The sequence below is a fragment of the Clavelina lepadiformis genome, chromosome 1, assembly GCF_947623445.1.
Source record: "Clavelina lepadiformis chromosome 1, kaClaLepa1.1, whole genome shotgun sequence".
Taxonomy (NCBI): domain Eukaryota; kingdom Metazoa; phylum Chordata; class Ascidiacea; order Aplousobranchia; family Clavelinidae; genus Clavelina; species Clavelina lepadiformis.
In genome coordinates this window covers 13,969,624-13,983,381 of record NC_135240.1, presented here as the reverse complement: position 1 = coordinate 13,983,381, position 13,758 = coordinate 13,969,624, and the positions used below count along the sequence as shown (strand labels likewise).

Here is a 13,758-nt window from a genome sequence, read left to right as displayed (position 1 = left end):
TACATGGTCACATAACATGCGCAATAAGATATCAAGAAATTCGTCGAAAGGATTTTATGACGGTTATACGAGATTACGTAAATGTAAAAAAGTTGAAACAGTTTTTTTATTTTTCTGTATGTGATCTGAAAGTTTAACAACTAGGAACGAATTTGTTCAGAACGACAGTAACTCTATTATTTCAATAAATTCATATTTACCTTCGCTAACGGCGCAGTATCTTTGTACCTACAAAAATTCCTTGCAGTGAATGAACAGAATATACTGAAAAACACAATTTTCGTGTAATATTTACATTGGCAAACTCTCAAAAGCAAGCCAAGCGTAATGAGGTACGTGGTGGTATTGAACGAATTATTATTATTGGCGCAACCGCGAATCCGATCGAAAAAGTGGGGAAAAAGGGATTCTTGTTGCAGAGAAAAGCTTAATACTTGGCGGCAGACGACCGGAGGATACCTAACAAGGGCAATCTGGTAGCAAACGTCAAAAACAAAAACTACCAGGCCGAAGAATATGCCTGAAAGAGAAGGACAAGCAATGCACTTCAGAACATCGATATTATCTGAATATGTTTGCTGTGGAGCGATGTCGAAGTGAATATTCACTTCAAAAGGTTTTCGTCGCGTAATGTTCGTTGTTAAAAAATTAAAGATGAAGACTTAGGCTATTAAAAGAGTGTTAATTAATCACTTGAGATTTAATGAGAGTTGTGGTTAAAAAGAGCCAATATAAAATTGGTTTTGGCTTATGGGTGTGTGATAACTTTCAAGCAGCGTTAATGCTGAGCCAGAAAAGGTGTATTGAAAGTTGGATAACGTTTGACGAGCAGTGTAACTTCTACCTTTTAACCTTGATCAGACGCAACACAACACAATCGACAATAGTTAAACGGTCACGTCAGTTTGCTATTAATTTCTGCGATTACAACATGTAAGCTGCCAGCGAGATTTGTAGCCTGCCATGTGTGAACTGCACGTCAGTCACTGTTCAAGCAGTCAGTGTGTTGATTTAGACTTCTGAATATAGCAACCTGTTCAATCGAATGGAATTAACGTATGGCGGCAATAAACTGGAGTCATGTCAGTTATACAGTATGCTGTTTTTAGGTTGATTTATCGCACACTGCATGATGTCAACAATTAGAAATGTTTGTGAAAGAAATGGCTCTGTTGCCAGTGCCCAATTCTGTGGTGAAACCAGCCATACAAGCAAAGACAGCATTTGCAAAAGAAATTTACCAAAATCAACATCCAATGTTATTAAGTTGGAAAAAGGAAAACTGAAAATTTTCTCCATAAGAGCCTTTGTTGGCTTGGCTGGGTTAGTGATGTGCGCGCAATCTGCTTTGGCAATCTACAGCAAAAGTGTTCTGACTTCCATTGAAAAACGCTTCGAAATTTCCAGCTCTTTAGCAGGATTTATCGTTGGATCTTTCAATATAGGAAATTTGCTATTTGTTGTTTTGGTAAGTTGAATGCATTTTTATTTATTTCAACATAATAAAGCAACCTGTTCTTTCAAAGAAAAGGGAATTTTCTTACAAACTTGTATGAGAAACAGGTTTGAGGAAATAGAATTATTTTTGAGTAGTGTATATGACAGATTATAGCGGAAATGCGGTAGCAAAACTGACAGCATTAAGAACAAGCAAATGGCAGTAAACCTTGCGCTCGTAGGTAATAATAGGAACAGCGCAATTGGACGTCTAGTGCGCTTAGCACAAATATAGCATGGGACATATTGCACAAAGGGGATTTCGTTAAAAAAGCATTATCTCTGCATGCCACAAGAAACCTCCAGCATAACATTGCGTTTATGTCGCTTTATACTACTTTAATTAAACGTACAACAAAATATAGTTACGCTAATCTATTTATGACCAAAACTGATTTTATATAATAATATAATTTCGCGACTATTGTGTAAAGTGAGTTTGATGATTGTGTACTTTAAAGATCTCACCACAACACAGGTCCCAAGAGTCTTATAAAATTTTGGGATTTTACGGTGTTTGTGGGCGTTATACATTTGAAATTCCATTTTAACAAAGCGTATATATCCACAAACATTTTGCGCTGTTGACATCGCAATGCCGACAATTCTGTGATGGCTATGACACACTATATGAGTTGCGGTCTATTTTTAGTCGTCCATCAAAATAGTCTCCGACGTATTAATTATTGCAGATACACTGTAGTTATAAGGAACATCGTAGCATTATATTTGTTCGTTTGATTTAATGAAAAGCCAAGCAGATTGATATTTTTACAAATAATACGTGCTTATGTCTCCGATTACCTGGTGAACGGTAACCGCTAATATCGTGACGATTATCATTTTGGTCAATTAGCTACATAATTGTTATGGAGTACATATCTGTCACCGCTATCATTCTTGGTTGTAAAAAGTTCTACTTTTGATGTTATGTGGTAAGTTACGCTAAACTTCTTTTTTATTTTCATGTTCCCGTTTCCACTCAGGTAAGCAAGTTCAGTAGCAGAGGTGACAGACCGCGGATTATGGCCATTGGTTCTCTGCTGATAGCGCTTGGCGGTTTTGTTAACTTCACACCACACTTGGTAAATCAACCTTACCAGCCACTTAGCAAGTAAGTGTTTAACTAAGTTAACATGTTTTTCCCCTTTACTTGCAGATTGTTAAAAGGGCGTATACAGTTAATTCACTAACCGACACTTTCAATCTTGCGAATGGGCGATTCACCCAGGTCCCATACCATGTGCTTTCACTATTTAGTTCCGGTTGAAAATGTAATTGGTTAATTACAGATATTACTTTTGAATTGAATAGTCGGAAGCAAGTGAGGATACATTAATCATATATGTACTTTGATTCACTTCGCACTAATTGTAACATGATTCCGCTTTGATATCAACGAATTTTTTTCTTTGACAGAAATGAATCCCAGATTGCAAATTGTGAAGAAAATGTAATTAGTAACAGCCATAACGTGTCTAGTGGTAACTCTAACCTCTATATTGTGCTTATACTTGGAGAAATACTTCAGGTAGGTTTTAGATCTTATCCTTAATCTATAGCTACAATTCGCACCCAGGGGCAATTCACACTGTTTTCTCTAATTTATATTTTAGCATACATGGCAAGGGCACCATTTTTGGTTTTGTTAGACAACTTATTCTTATTACGTTTATATACAGCAATCGCACTTTATACAGACAGATTGGGCATATCCCATATGCTGTTATTATGTTTCGGTAAATCACATAACATCCCAAATCGAGCGCATGACGTATGCAAATGCGTACTTGATGCGTTTAAGCTCTATTCTGAACCAAAATGACTTTGATTTAAAGATTCCGTTGTTTGACATAGCCAGCTGGGTAAGGGGAAACAACAAAATAAACATTTAAATTCCTTAAATAGCAGTTAGATTTAAGTTTCAGTTAGCCAAGATGATATATTAGAGTTAAGTTAAAGTTAGTATGTAATATAATATCTTCCAGGTTTGTTTAATATTAAGCAAGAAAAAGTTTCGACTGTACATTTTTTGCTGGTGAAATAAGCGCTGCATTACATGTTTGTTAAAACTCGATGAAATGCATTATTACGACCTATTAGAAATAAATCTTATTTAAGTATCACCAGCTGGTGCCTTATCAAAGTTATCAGTTGCGCAGATTTATCTCGTGTTTATTTATATTGCCAGCGTAATTCCGATTCGTGGTTAGTGCGCTTTCAACACATGCTTCCCATCAGCTTTCATACTCACATATACCGCACGTGCCACTGCAATAAAGGCAAGTTTGTTCGCGGTACTATGGTCTTGTATACACAGTACAGCAACCTTTTTCAGTCAACGTTGTTGCCTCGGTCAATGACATTACACACGGATGATTAATTTATGGCATTACGCATCCGTTATGAGTGATTAACTCAATAAATAACCAGTGAACCGGAAACTGCTTTCACGCCGGTTTGCGTTATTTCATTAATCATGCATCAAGCTGAGTAAAAATTGAAATTGCTATCGTTTGACTAGAGCCTGATTATGCTGATCCCAGGCACAATATTCCCAAATAAATTTGAATACTGTGCTCAATGGAGTGTCAAATCCTACTGTTTATAGTTCTGTAAACCGGTGAGTACCTGTACAGTATCGGTATACAACGCAACAGATGTCATCAACAATCCCGAATTCATACAATGTTGTTAAATGGAAGTACTGAAGCAGTCAGAAATTTGTCATTCGAAATTTCATCATCGCGAAAACTGCCTTTAGAAAAATTAGGCGGGCCTCATCTATAAGCTACAAATAATGCTATGCATTGTTGTCTGTCTGTTGTCTGCAATTTTGCGTATATTTTGGTGAAGCGCATCTTTTGAAATGTTTTGAAAATTCCGAAACACTTTATTATGATGTAATAAATTGTCGGATATGATGACGTATTTTCCCAGAATGAGTAGTATGCACCAACTTAAAAAATAATAAAACGTTAAATCGAACAAGGTGACGATTACTTGCTTCTAGTAACATGGATTATTACATCATGGCCAAACGTATCATTATCTTCACATCTTTATCATGCGAACAACATCACATTGATGACAATCTGCGTAATTTGCAGGCTGTAATGTGTATCCGGCTGCACTGTTGCAGTAGGCCGTTAACTTAGCTTAACAGGGCAATCCCTTTGCTCTGATGAAGTTAACCAGAATGGGTTAGTGAAGCGTTGGGCAGACAATAAAGTTCTGTATTTACCGGCTGTGTATATTTATTATTATTATTTATTTATTTGTATATATTTGATGATAACTTATACCATGTTTGCCTTAAAGGTTGCCAAATACTTTTAATAAAAAATATTGACATTGAGCAAAGTAATGGCTTTGAATTAATCTTTTTGTACTATAGTTCTTTTTAAGTTCAAACTTTTAACATCGGATTGGTTGGTTCATTTTTTATTAGAATATTAGATTAGTTTACGATAACAATTTTGCGTAAATAGCGAAAGTGTATTGCTTGGATCCACGTTAAAGGTCTTGTTACTTTGTGAATCTAATGTTAAGACAGAATATAACGACCGAACCCTCTTTATTTGGCATCTGGTTAATTTAGGTATCATGCTGGGCTGAAATTGTATCTGCTCTTTTTACGCAATTGCTTTAAAAGTTTGCCAAAATTTTAATGGGATGACTTAGCAGCGACCATCGATGCGTGGCTAATCGTTAGAAACTATGGGTCAAACTTTTAAAACACCGGCCGCTGATTATGTCATCTGTTTAAGCTGAAAAAATTATTTCTTTTCAGGGCATTGGAGCAACTGTACACATTCCTCTCAGCTCATCATACATTGACGATTATGCATCAAAAGAAAATTCACCACTTTATCTGGGTACCACTCTTAACTTACTCTTAATTGTACACTAATTTGTAGCTACCGGTAACTAAGTAAGTTGTCTGTTTGCTTTTAGCATTCCTGAGAAAACCGGAGCTTTAATATAGGCATAGTACTGAGTGGGAAAGAGGGGCCTTTTCGAGAAATTTGTGCAGCCTTTTAACCATTTGCCTGCTTTCAAAGAAAAAACTTTATGATGTTTTGTTTAAGAGTTGTGACCTAGCTAACTCCCAGGTAATAGAAATGCGGCCTTGGACTAAAACATGTTTTCCCACCACTGGTACAATAAGTGTATAAGCAGTTAGCCCGAATTAAGCAGACTATTTCCTGATTAGTTCTTGAAAACTTTGGATTTTTCGATTCTGTATAATTTTGTTCAAAACGAAGCATATGCATATAATTTTAATGTACGTTATAGTGTTTCGAAAGTATTGACGTTACGTTAAGTGTCTTCCTGTCATAATCACCGATCAGTAATTACACCAATTAAGCAATGAGGTATGTTTTACAATAATGGCATGAACCAAACAAATGGAAATAACTTGCATTCTTGCCACTGGCTGGCTTAAAGTGAGCAAGTACGTTATGGAGAAAAATGTAACTATTATTATAAACACTTTTCTAGCTTGTGACCAGTTTAAACTTCGCTTAGGAACGATGTGGCTTTGTCATAGCAGTGTTCACGATATTGTAAATGCTTAAATGATAAAGGTTTAATCATTGTATTAAAACCACCTATATCAAAATCCAAACACACATGTCTGACTGCTTTTTGATTTTCAGGTAACATTTTCCTTCCTGTTTTCATTCTAAATCTAATCCATTTTCATTCAACATTCTTATACTCAGCAACTTGATCTTGTTTCGAAATAAAATATCACAAGATTTCTGAAGGTCAAAATGAACGATAAATTAATGAGTAGGCGATAATAATGGCCTACTAATGTTAGACGCTTCTGAAAAGTCGTTGAAATGTTTTTGTGTAATCATGCACTTGTCGCGCCTTGGAAGTTAGAAAATATTAAAAAGCGACTTTAAAAGAAAGATCGCTGTGAAATTGTTACCGGTACTTACGGTATTGTGTCAGTTTAGTTGTGTTCATTTAAGGTATTTATTTTTGTGTTATGGTCATGACTTTGCTTTGCACATGTTCTTTGATTGAAAACAATTTCATGTTAACTTGATTTAATCGGTTTGCAACGTTCCATGCTGGTATGCTGCAGGTGTAATGCTATAGCTTACATAGAAATAATATCTTGGTTTTCATGTATTTGCAAGCGACGAGTTGTTTTTTTTATGTATAGTGTAAAGCGTACACGCCAATGAACAACTGAGTTAGATGTTTGAATATTATTAGGTGAAATATTCACCTAACCAAATCCAGCGCTATTAGCTAAAATCAACTGTTCGAATACTTTTGCAATTGTGACTAGTAAATCAACACCTATATTCATTGTTGTATAATTGTACAGTGGATCCCATTTCTCAACACTGAAAACTGTAAGCTTAAAAAAGAAACCATGGTTAAGAAAAATATCTTACTCACACAGGAATATCTTTTGTGCTGCAAAACATTGGACCAGGATTTGGTTATCTTATTGGATCGTGGACATCGTCCTTCTATGTCGATTTTGATCGTGTGCCGAAAGGTTTGTGATTTGAATCAGGTTTGTTGGTTTGTGACCTTACGTTGAAAAATTATAATCATACTCACTTGCACAGAGAAGATTCCAATCACAAGCGACGATAAAGACACGTGGATTGGAGCTTGGTGGTTGGGATATATCATCATTTCAGCTTGGGTAGTGGTAGCAGCTCTACCATTATTCTTTTTTCCAAAAGCAATGACTACAAAACGGAATTCTGCCGTTGACACAAATATTGAACCAGAAGCGGAAGGTAATGCATTGATCAACATTGACTCAAATGCTCATGAATGTGCAAACAGTCATGACAATGAAATTATTAATCGAGGAATTAACTCATCTACCGTAAGGAATACATCGGACGAAGGAACGGAATTTGCCGATGTAGATTCAAACAACGATATTGGATTTTGCGCGGGTAAGTTGGAACTAAGTACATACTAAGTCCTATAGGCTTGAACTGAATAATATATCACATTGAATATCATTTTTGCGGTTTTGTGTGTCTGACGATTTTGTGTATTTTAACCAAGAGGAGAAATATTATTTTTCGTTTTGCAGATTTTTGGTTAACCGTAAAGCGATTACTAACCAACCCAATTTATATGACGATTGTCTTTGCCTACTCCGGCCTAATGTTTGTCGTTGGAGCGTTGACCGCCTTTATGCCAAAATTTATCGAAGTGGTTTATCGAAAGTCGTCTGGCTCAGCAAATCTAACTTTTGGTAAGACACTTGTTATGTGCAATGCCAACTATTAAAGTATTGGTCGTTCATATCACAGCCGAGTTTAGTATAGGATCACTGCAATTCCATTCGCAACATAATATATAGAAAAGAAACCATGTCGGGAAAAAACTGTATTTGAAGTTAATACCCGCAAACGCTAACGCACGTTTTTGTTTGCGGTAATGTTTGCGTAACGACATTACTTGGTTCCTAGAAAAGAAAAGGTAATTTGGGATATATTTATTTGGTTCATCATAATCTCAGCATGGTAAAATTGGTGTCAAAAGGGAAAAGTGAATTTCTTGTGCGCTTTCAGACGAGTGTCTTCTCGAGTGTTTTCTTATTTATTTTAGACCAACTTAGGGGTCGAAGTATGTGGGGATTAATGTTAATTCTCAAAGCACTTTGTGCCGCAAGGGGAAGTTGTCTGGCTAGAACACTGTCTGAATTGGTTCGATGCACAATACAGAAAAGAAAAGCTTTGGATATATGTGGGTTTTGTTCATGAGCCGGTGAAAGCATTGGACCGGTCACAAGTGGCACAAACATTCTCCAAAAGTGCCAGGAGTAAGCTTTGTATCTTAAAATACGACCCGGCTCCTTGGCGTCTCATTTTTACTGCCTATGCGTTATCCTGACACGAATGATGTCAAAAATAACTTCCGGTATTATGATGATGTGAGCATGTGAGTTGAACTCAAGTTCATTTCATTTGTCCTAACATGACATATGTGGAGTTGCATGTATACTTATATTCCGTTACCGAATACCGTCGGTTTTTTGTACAGTATAATGTTTTGAAGGGTTTAACAGTTATGATAACTCATAAGATAAAATGTGAGCCCATTAAACTCATTCAAGTCTTCACTGCCGTAGAGAGACTAGCGTTCTTGGAATAAAATAGACAAACTCTTATCCCCACGTACCAAACTTAATTAAATTTAGCAGTTTTCTATTTTGGAAATGTCACCTAAAGTAAACTACACGAACCATTGTTAAAAATAGGCCGTTGGGTCATTAGGTGAAAAACTAACCCTTATTGATTTTTGGCTGCAGATATTTCACAGGAAAAATCGTGCGTTCAAAGCTAATGTTCACAGTTTCTTGTTAACCTAAGTTAAATGTTATAACATAGTAACCTAAGCCTAACCTACACCTACATTCTAATCTAAATCTAAATCCAATAATATCTTAAATAGCTGAAATCAACTTTTTGTATACCCATTCTTCTAACCTAACCGCCTAAAATGGGCTGCGTGATCAACTTATGGAGAAATAGTCACTTTGTTGATTTGTTTTATTAACGATTAAATTGTGGCTAATTATAGATTGAAAGACAGATTAAGTAGGGTGTTATTTCCAAATTTTCATGTTAGTTGCAAAGAAATGAGAAATCCAATTTTGAAAACAGTTCATTTAGCCTATGCTTAAATATAGGAACGGTTGTTGTCTGTGAAAACTTTTTGTATCCGAATTATGTTTATCTGTATAATGCCATGGCATGCTAACTACATAACTATAGCTATTTTTCAATTATATGTAATACTATTCTCATGCCACAATTTTAAAGTCATCTTGTAAAACATCCGAATTATCGACAATTCGTATTTGATGCTATCGATCTTTTGCGTGTAATAAGCTTACAGTATTCTAGTATATATAGTAGGTATGTATGCGATCCAAAATAATTTACATTATGGTATTCTTTTTTATTTCTTAGGACTAGCTGTACCCCCAACCATGTGTCTTGGATTATTAAGTGGAGGAATAATCGTGAAAAGATTTATGTGGGCAAGACCTGGTATTATTAAATTTGTTTTAGTTTCTGGAGCAACCTCTCTTATTCCAATATTTTGTGCCTATTTCATAACTTGCACCGGTAACAACCAGGTAAGTTTTAAATAAAGTTATGGAGATTAAATAAGAAATACCAACGCATGCATTTTGTTTTACTTCTGTATTTCTTGGTAATGTGATCATCATCTGTGAAGGATTGTTTAAATGCGACGGACTCGGTGACTAGTCGTCCATGTGAAACTGAAGATTGCGACGTCTCTGCCATCTTGTTTGTTTTGTTGATGTCGTTGGGTGGTCTGATTGCGGCTAAAATGGTCACTCCGATTTACACGGTCGTTTTAAGGTCAGCCTATGTCTTTTTGTCGTGTTTGATTTATTGGTGTATATAGTAAAATGATTCACAGTAATCACAGTTTTGGTTAGTGGGATTTTCAGGTTATTATGTTTTGGTTTGCCAATATTTACTAATGTATTAAACCATTTTTGCTTTATTTTAGATCAGTGAATCCACAAGACAAATGTACCGCCATAGGCGTCATGTTTCTCATCATTCGCGTTTTAGGTGATTTTGTATGAGGATTTCTTACCTATAGTACCTACTCTTAGTAATTGTAAGCTTTTAAACCCTAATGCTTTTATGAATTTGCTCGGGCTCGGAGAACGAAAGATCGTTCCCCTTGACTTACGATTGAATTGGATTATCTTTTTAGACTTGTAAAGTCCGACAGTTTTTCACATCAACCATATCAAGTTAAACTGTGTAGATATTATAAACTTGTTGTTAAATGGTACGCCGGCGAAGTGATCGGTATCTTCACCATGCATCGTATAAGTATATATCTTCTCTCATCAATTTTAGCATGTTGTTTGGGACGGTAGCTTTATGAGAGTCATAAGTATACTAACCATTAAGGAGTTGCCTGAATGGTTGGTTATAGATTAGCTTAAACATTTCTGAAACTTTGCTTGTTTCTTCTTCAAGAAAGTTCATTCGAATTTCCTACATGTTAATAAAAAATTAAACTTGCTTTGAAATATAAAGGAAAAACGAAAGCATTGATGTGAATCAATGAATTAATCTTAAGCTTTTTCCGTAAGAAAACACTGCAACTTAACACTATAAGGCTATTTATATGTCTTATTTAAATGATTTATGACGGAAATTGCTGATTTTGTTACAAAGAGAAAACCATCCAAATTATTGGTTAACATTTTATTAACCTAGAAATAAATTTTGTCACCCATGATCTCTGTTGAAAGAACAATGAATTTATGAAGTATAACTTGTGTTCAAATTTAGTTTTGTTTATCAAGATGATTTACGATGACTACTGTCTGTTAGCAATGGCAGATAAGTCATCCTGTCCTCGAAAATTGTTTTAACAGGTCAATGTTTTGTCAATGTTTTAACAGGTCTTGTTCCTGCGCCGATAATCTCGGGAGCAATTATCGATGATACATGTGTGATGTGGAATAAAGACTGCGGACAAAGCAAGAACTGTATCAAATACGATATAGATCAATTCAGGTGCGATTTTCCGAACAATATTATTGACTGTGTTTCCTCTTGCCAGTCTTTTTGCTGAAGCACATACGTACAAACATTAGGGCTAGCATGCGCTTTCCATGCTTTGGAAGTTTGCTTGTCCACGTTTTGTAATGCCTTTTTGACATTTTTATATAAAATAAACAATATTTGGTCGATAAATAATATGAATTGAAGTAGCTATCCAATACATATCAAGTATCAAAAATCATATATCAAGTTATTGACCGTAAGAGTTAGAAAAAGTTTTAATTCGGTTTATTGCATAGATTTGTTAAGATGCGTCATCTTGTAACGATGATAAAACATTTTTCATATAGATGAGTGTCGAATTCGAAAATTGTTTTTAAATCTAATTTGCAACGCAGGTTCAACTACTTAACGCTAATCGTCCTGGGAATCATAGCTTGCTTATTTTTCACGTGCCTCTCGTATTTGCTCGTCCGCCGAAAGGAGAAACATGCGAATCCCGACCCTGTAACCAAGGCAGTTACTCTGTGTCTGAGACGTTACATAAAAACATCACGGGATGTCAACACAGATGGAGAGCAACGAGAACGAGCCACGAATGTTTGATGGTGTACTTGGCAACTAGCAAGTGCAAATCTCAACAAAAATGTTAACGGAATGAGTTTCAAGTCAAGTGTTGGATGCTAAAAGTATATACACGCAAAGAAGTAGCTTTTAATCAGCCCCTGCTAATTGTCTTAGCAACTTCAAAGACAGCTGCTGGAATAAAAGCTTTTGCACTCAGCTATTACATGCTTTCATTTCATTGTATTTGTTGAAGTTATAAGTGATGGAAATTTGTTCTATACTGTCAGGAAAAGATTGCGGTATTGCGTGATCTTGAAAACGGTTTAACAACATCAGGTGATATCATCACCCAGTCAAACCACTTTCATTTTATATACCAGGACGATAAAAACCAGATGATTGATATATTCTATGCTTTTTGGTTTTACCAACTACAATAGCGTTTATAATTTCCTTATTGGGCTAGATGTGGCATCGTTTATATTCAGTGGCTCCCAAAGTATGGGTCGCGACCCAAACAAGTGTCGCACCAAGAAGAATCAAAAAATGGGTCGCACCAGGCGATGCAAACCTATGTTTGTAATAAAACACATTTTTCCCCATTGAGTGGATCAGATTACCATGCACTGCTTGTCTGCCATGTGTGTCTGTAGCGTAGGCCCATAGGTACTTGAGGAAAGAGTAGATTGCTGACTTTGCAAACTAATTTAGCTACTGCAAACAATCACCCATACGTTATTCGTTTGAAGCTTGGGTCGCGAGATGTTCACCAAACTCAGATTTGGGTCGCGCTCAAAAAAGTTTGGGAACCGCTGGTTTATAACAACGCATTACATACAGACTCCAAAAGCGTTCTTATCAGTGTTGCTTTCTTTAAGTGTAGCAAGCCGTTTCCCAGAACTTTTAGTACTTTGCGATGTTTAAGTTCAGATCTATATTTCGAGCGTTTATATTTTGTATTGAGCTTCTGCCTCCCATAACCCAAACTCATAGGCGCTTTAAATTTTGTTTTTGAAAATAAATATATTCAAGAAATTGTTTGGTTGCAGTATTTCAAATGATATCAACTTTTCATGTATTTGTAAGTTGCGTGAAAGATGCCGTGATTTTACTTTTGTAATTCATAACATGTTTCACGAAATAAATATCGATGGATTCAATTTCAACGATTGTAATTATAGCGTATGGTGGTATAATTTTTATTTTATGATTGGAAGTAAAGCAACCAATGTATTAAACGTGCTGCTCTGCTTTATGGAAACCTCTGAGCTATTTTATCGTTTATGTACATCTTACTATCTCCTCCAAACGTTTTCCAGAATTGGAAAGTGTTTATTAGGATCACTGAACAGAAGCCTCCTACATGTCTCAAAGGTATAAAGTTAAATTATTCATTGATTTTATTTGTTTATCTGATTTGGAAATGAAAAAAGGAACTTAGGAAAATAGTTTTTCGTGTTTTTATAGATCCTTATCCGCATTATAGTTCAATTATTTTAAGAAGGATATGATAAGATGCATGGAAGCATAAGAAGCAGCATAGAGTTGTTTTCTTAATTTCACGGACTTGCTTTGTACTGTATATAGAGGGGGGTGCTGATATTATCAAACCGGAAAATACCAAAACAAACGAAACGTTTTTTGCCAACGATAATGAAAAACTTTTTCTGACATGCCCATGTTTCACTTATTTATGCATTTGTTCTGATAATGTGATGCATTCATGAAAGACCGTGTTTTGAGTAAATTCCAACAGTTTTTATTGATCACAATAAAGTTGAAACAAGGATTGAATATTCAAATTATGTCTTAATTACTGTTTGGAAGAAATTCACCGGAAAATCATTATTGCTGGTAAGGTTTGTTTTATAGGCCTACTGCTTTGTTTATTTGCTCAGTTCAGTACTTAAGATGTTGTGCAACTGTTGCACTATGAAACAGTTACAATTTGATATGCTTAAAAGGAAATGTTTTCTTTTTTTAAGATGTTGATGTATAAATATTTTATTCAATAAACTAACAATGCTACTTTTGTTTTTTTATCATTCACACAAAAAAACGTAGATAAAACACAATAAAAATGGAAAATGTAAATGTACAAAGACAAAACCAAAAAATCACATAC

The 13,758-nt window shown here is 35.3% G+C and overlaps 1 protein-coding gene across 1 annotated transcript; it reads left to right on the top strand.

Annotated features, from left to right (window-relative positions):
• Nucleotides 1-994: 994 nt before the first annotated feature.
• LOC143444275 (solute carrier organic anion transporter family member 2A1-like) lies at nucleotides 995-12,793 on the top strand. Its single transcript, XM_076943468.1, has 12 exons — nucleotides 995-1,468; nucleotides 2,484-2,611; nucleotides 2,917-3,028; nucleotides 5,291-5,375; nucleotides 6,929-7,027; nucleotides 7,101-7,442; nucleotides 7,586-7,750; nucleotides 9,474-9,643; nucleotides 9,745-9,893; nucleotides 10,048-10,112; nucleotides 10,964-11,078; nucleotides 11,465-12,793. Exons 1-12 carry the CDS (start codon nucleotides 1,130-1,132, stop codon nucleotides 11,670-11,672), a joined length of 1,977 nt encoding a protein of 658 aa, XP_076799583.1. The 5' UTR covers nucleotides 995-1,129; the 3' UTR covers nucleotides 11,673-12,793.
• Nucleotides 12,794-13,758: the final 965 nt, after the last annotated feature.

Excerpts from the sequence above, each read along its gene's own strand:
- LOC143444275 (XM_076943468.1), top strand. The coding sequence starts at position 1,130 with ATGATGTCAACAATTAGAAATGTTTGTGAAAGAAATGGCTCTGTTGCC. Across the intron at positions 9,644-9,744 it reads CTTGCACCGGTAACAACCAG|GATTGTTTAAATGCGACGGA; the intron begins GTAAGTTTTAAA and ends TCATCTGTGAAG. Across the intron at positions 10,113-10,963 it reads TCTCATCATTCGCGTTTTAG|GTCTTGTTCCTGCGCCGATA; the intron begins GTGATTTTGTAT and ends ATGTTTTAACAG.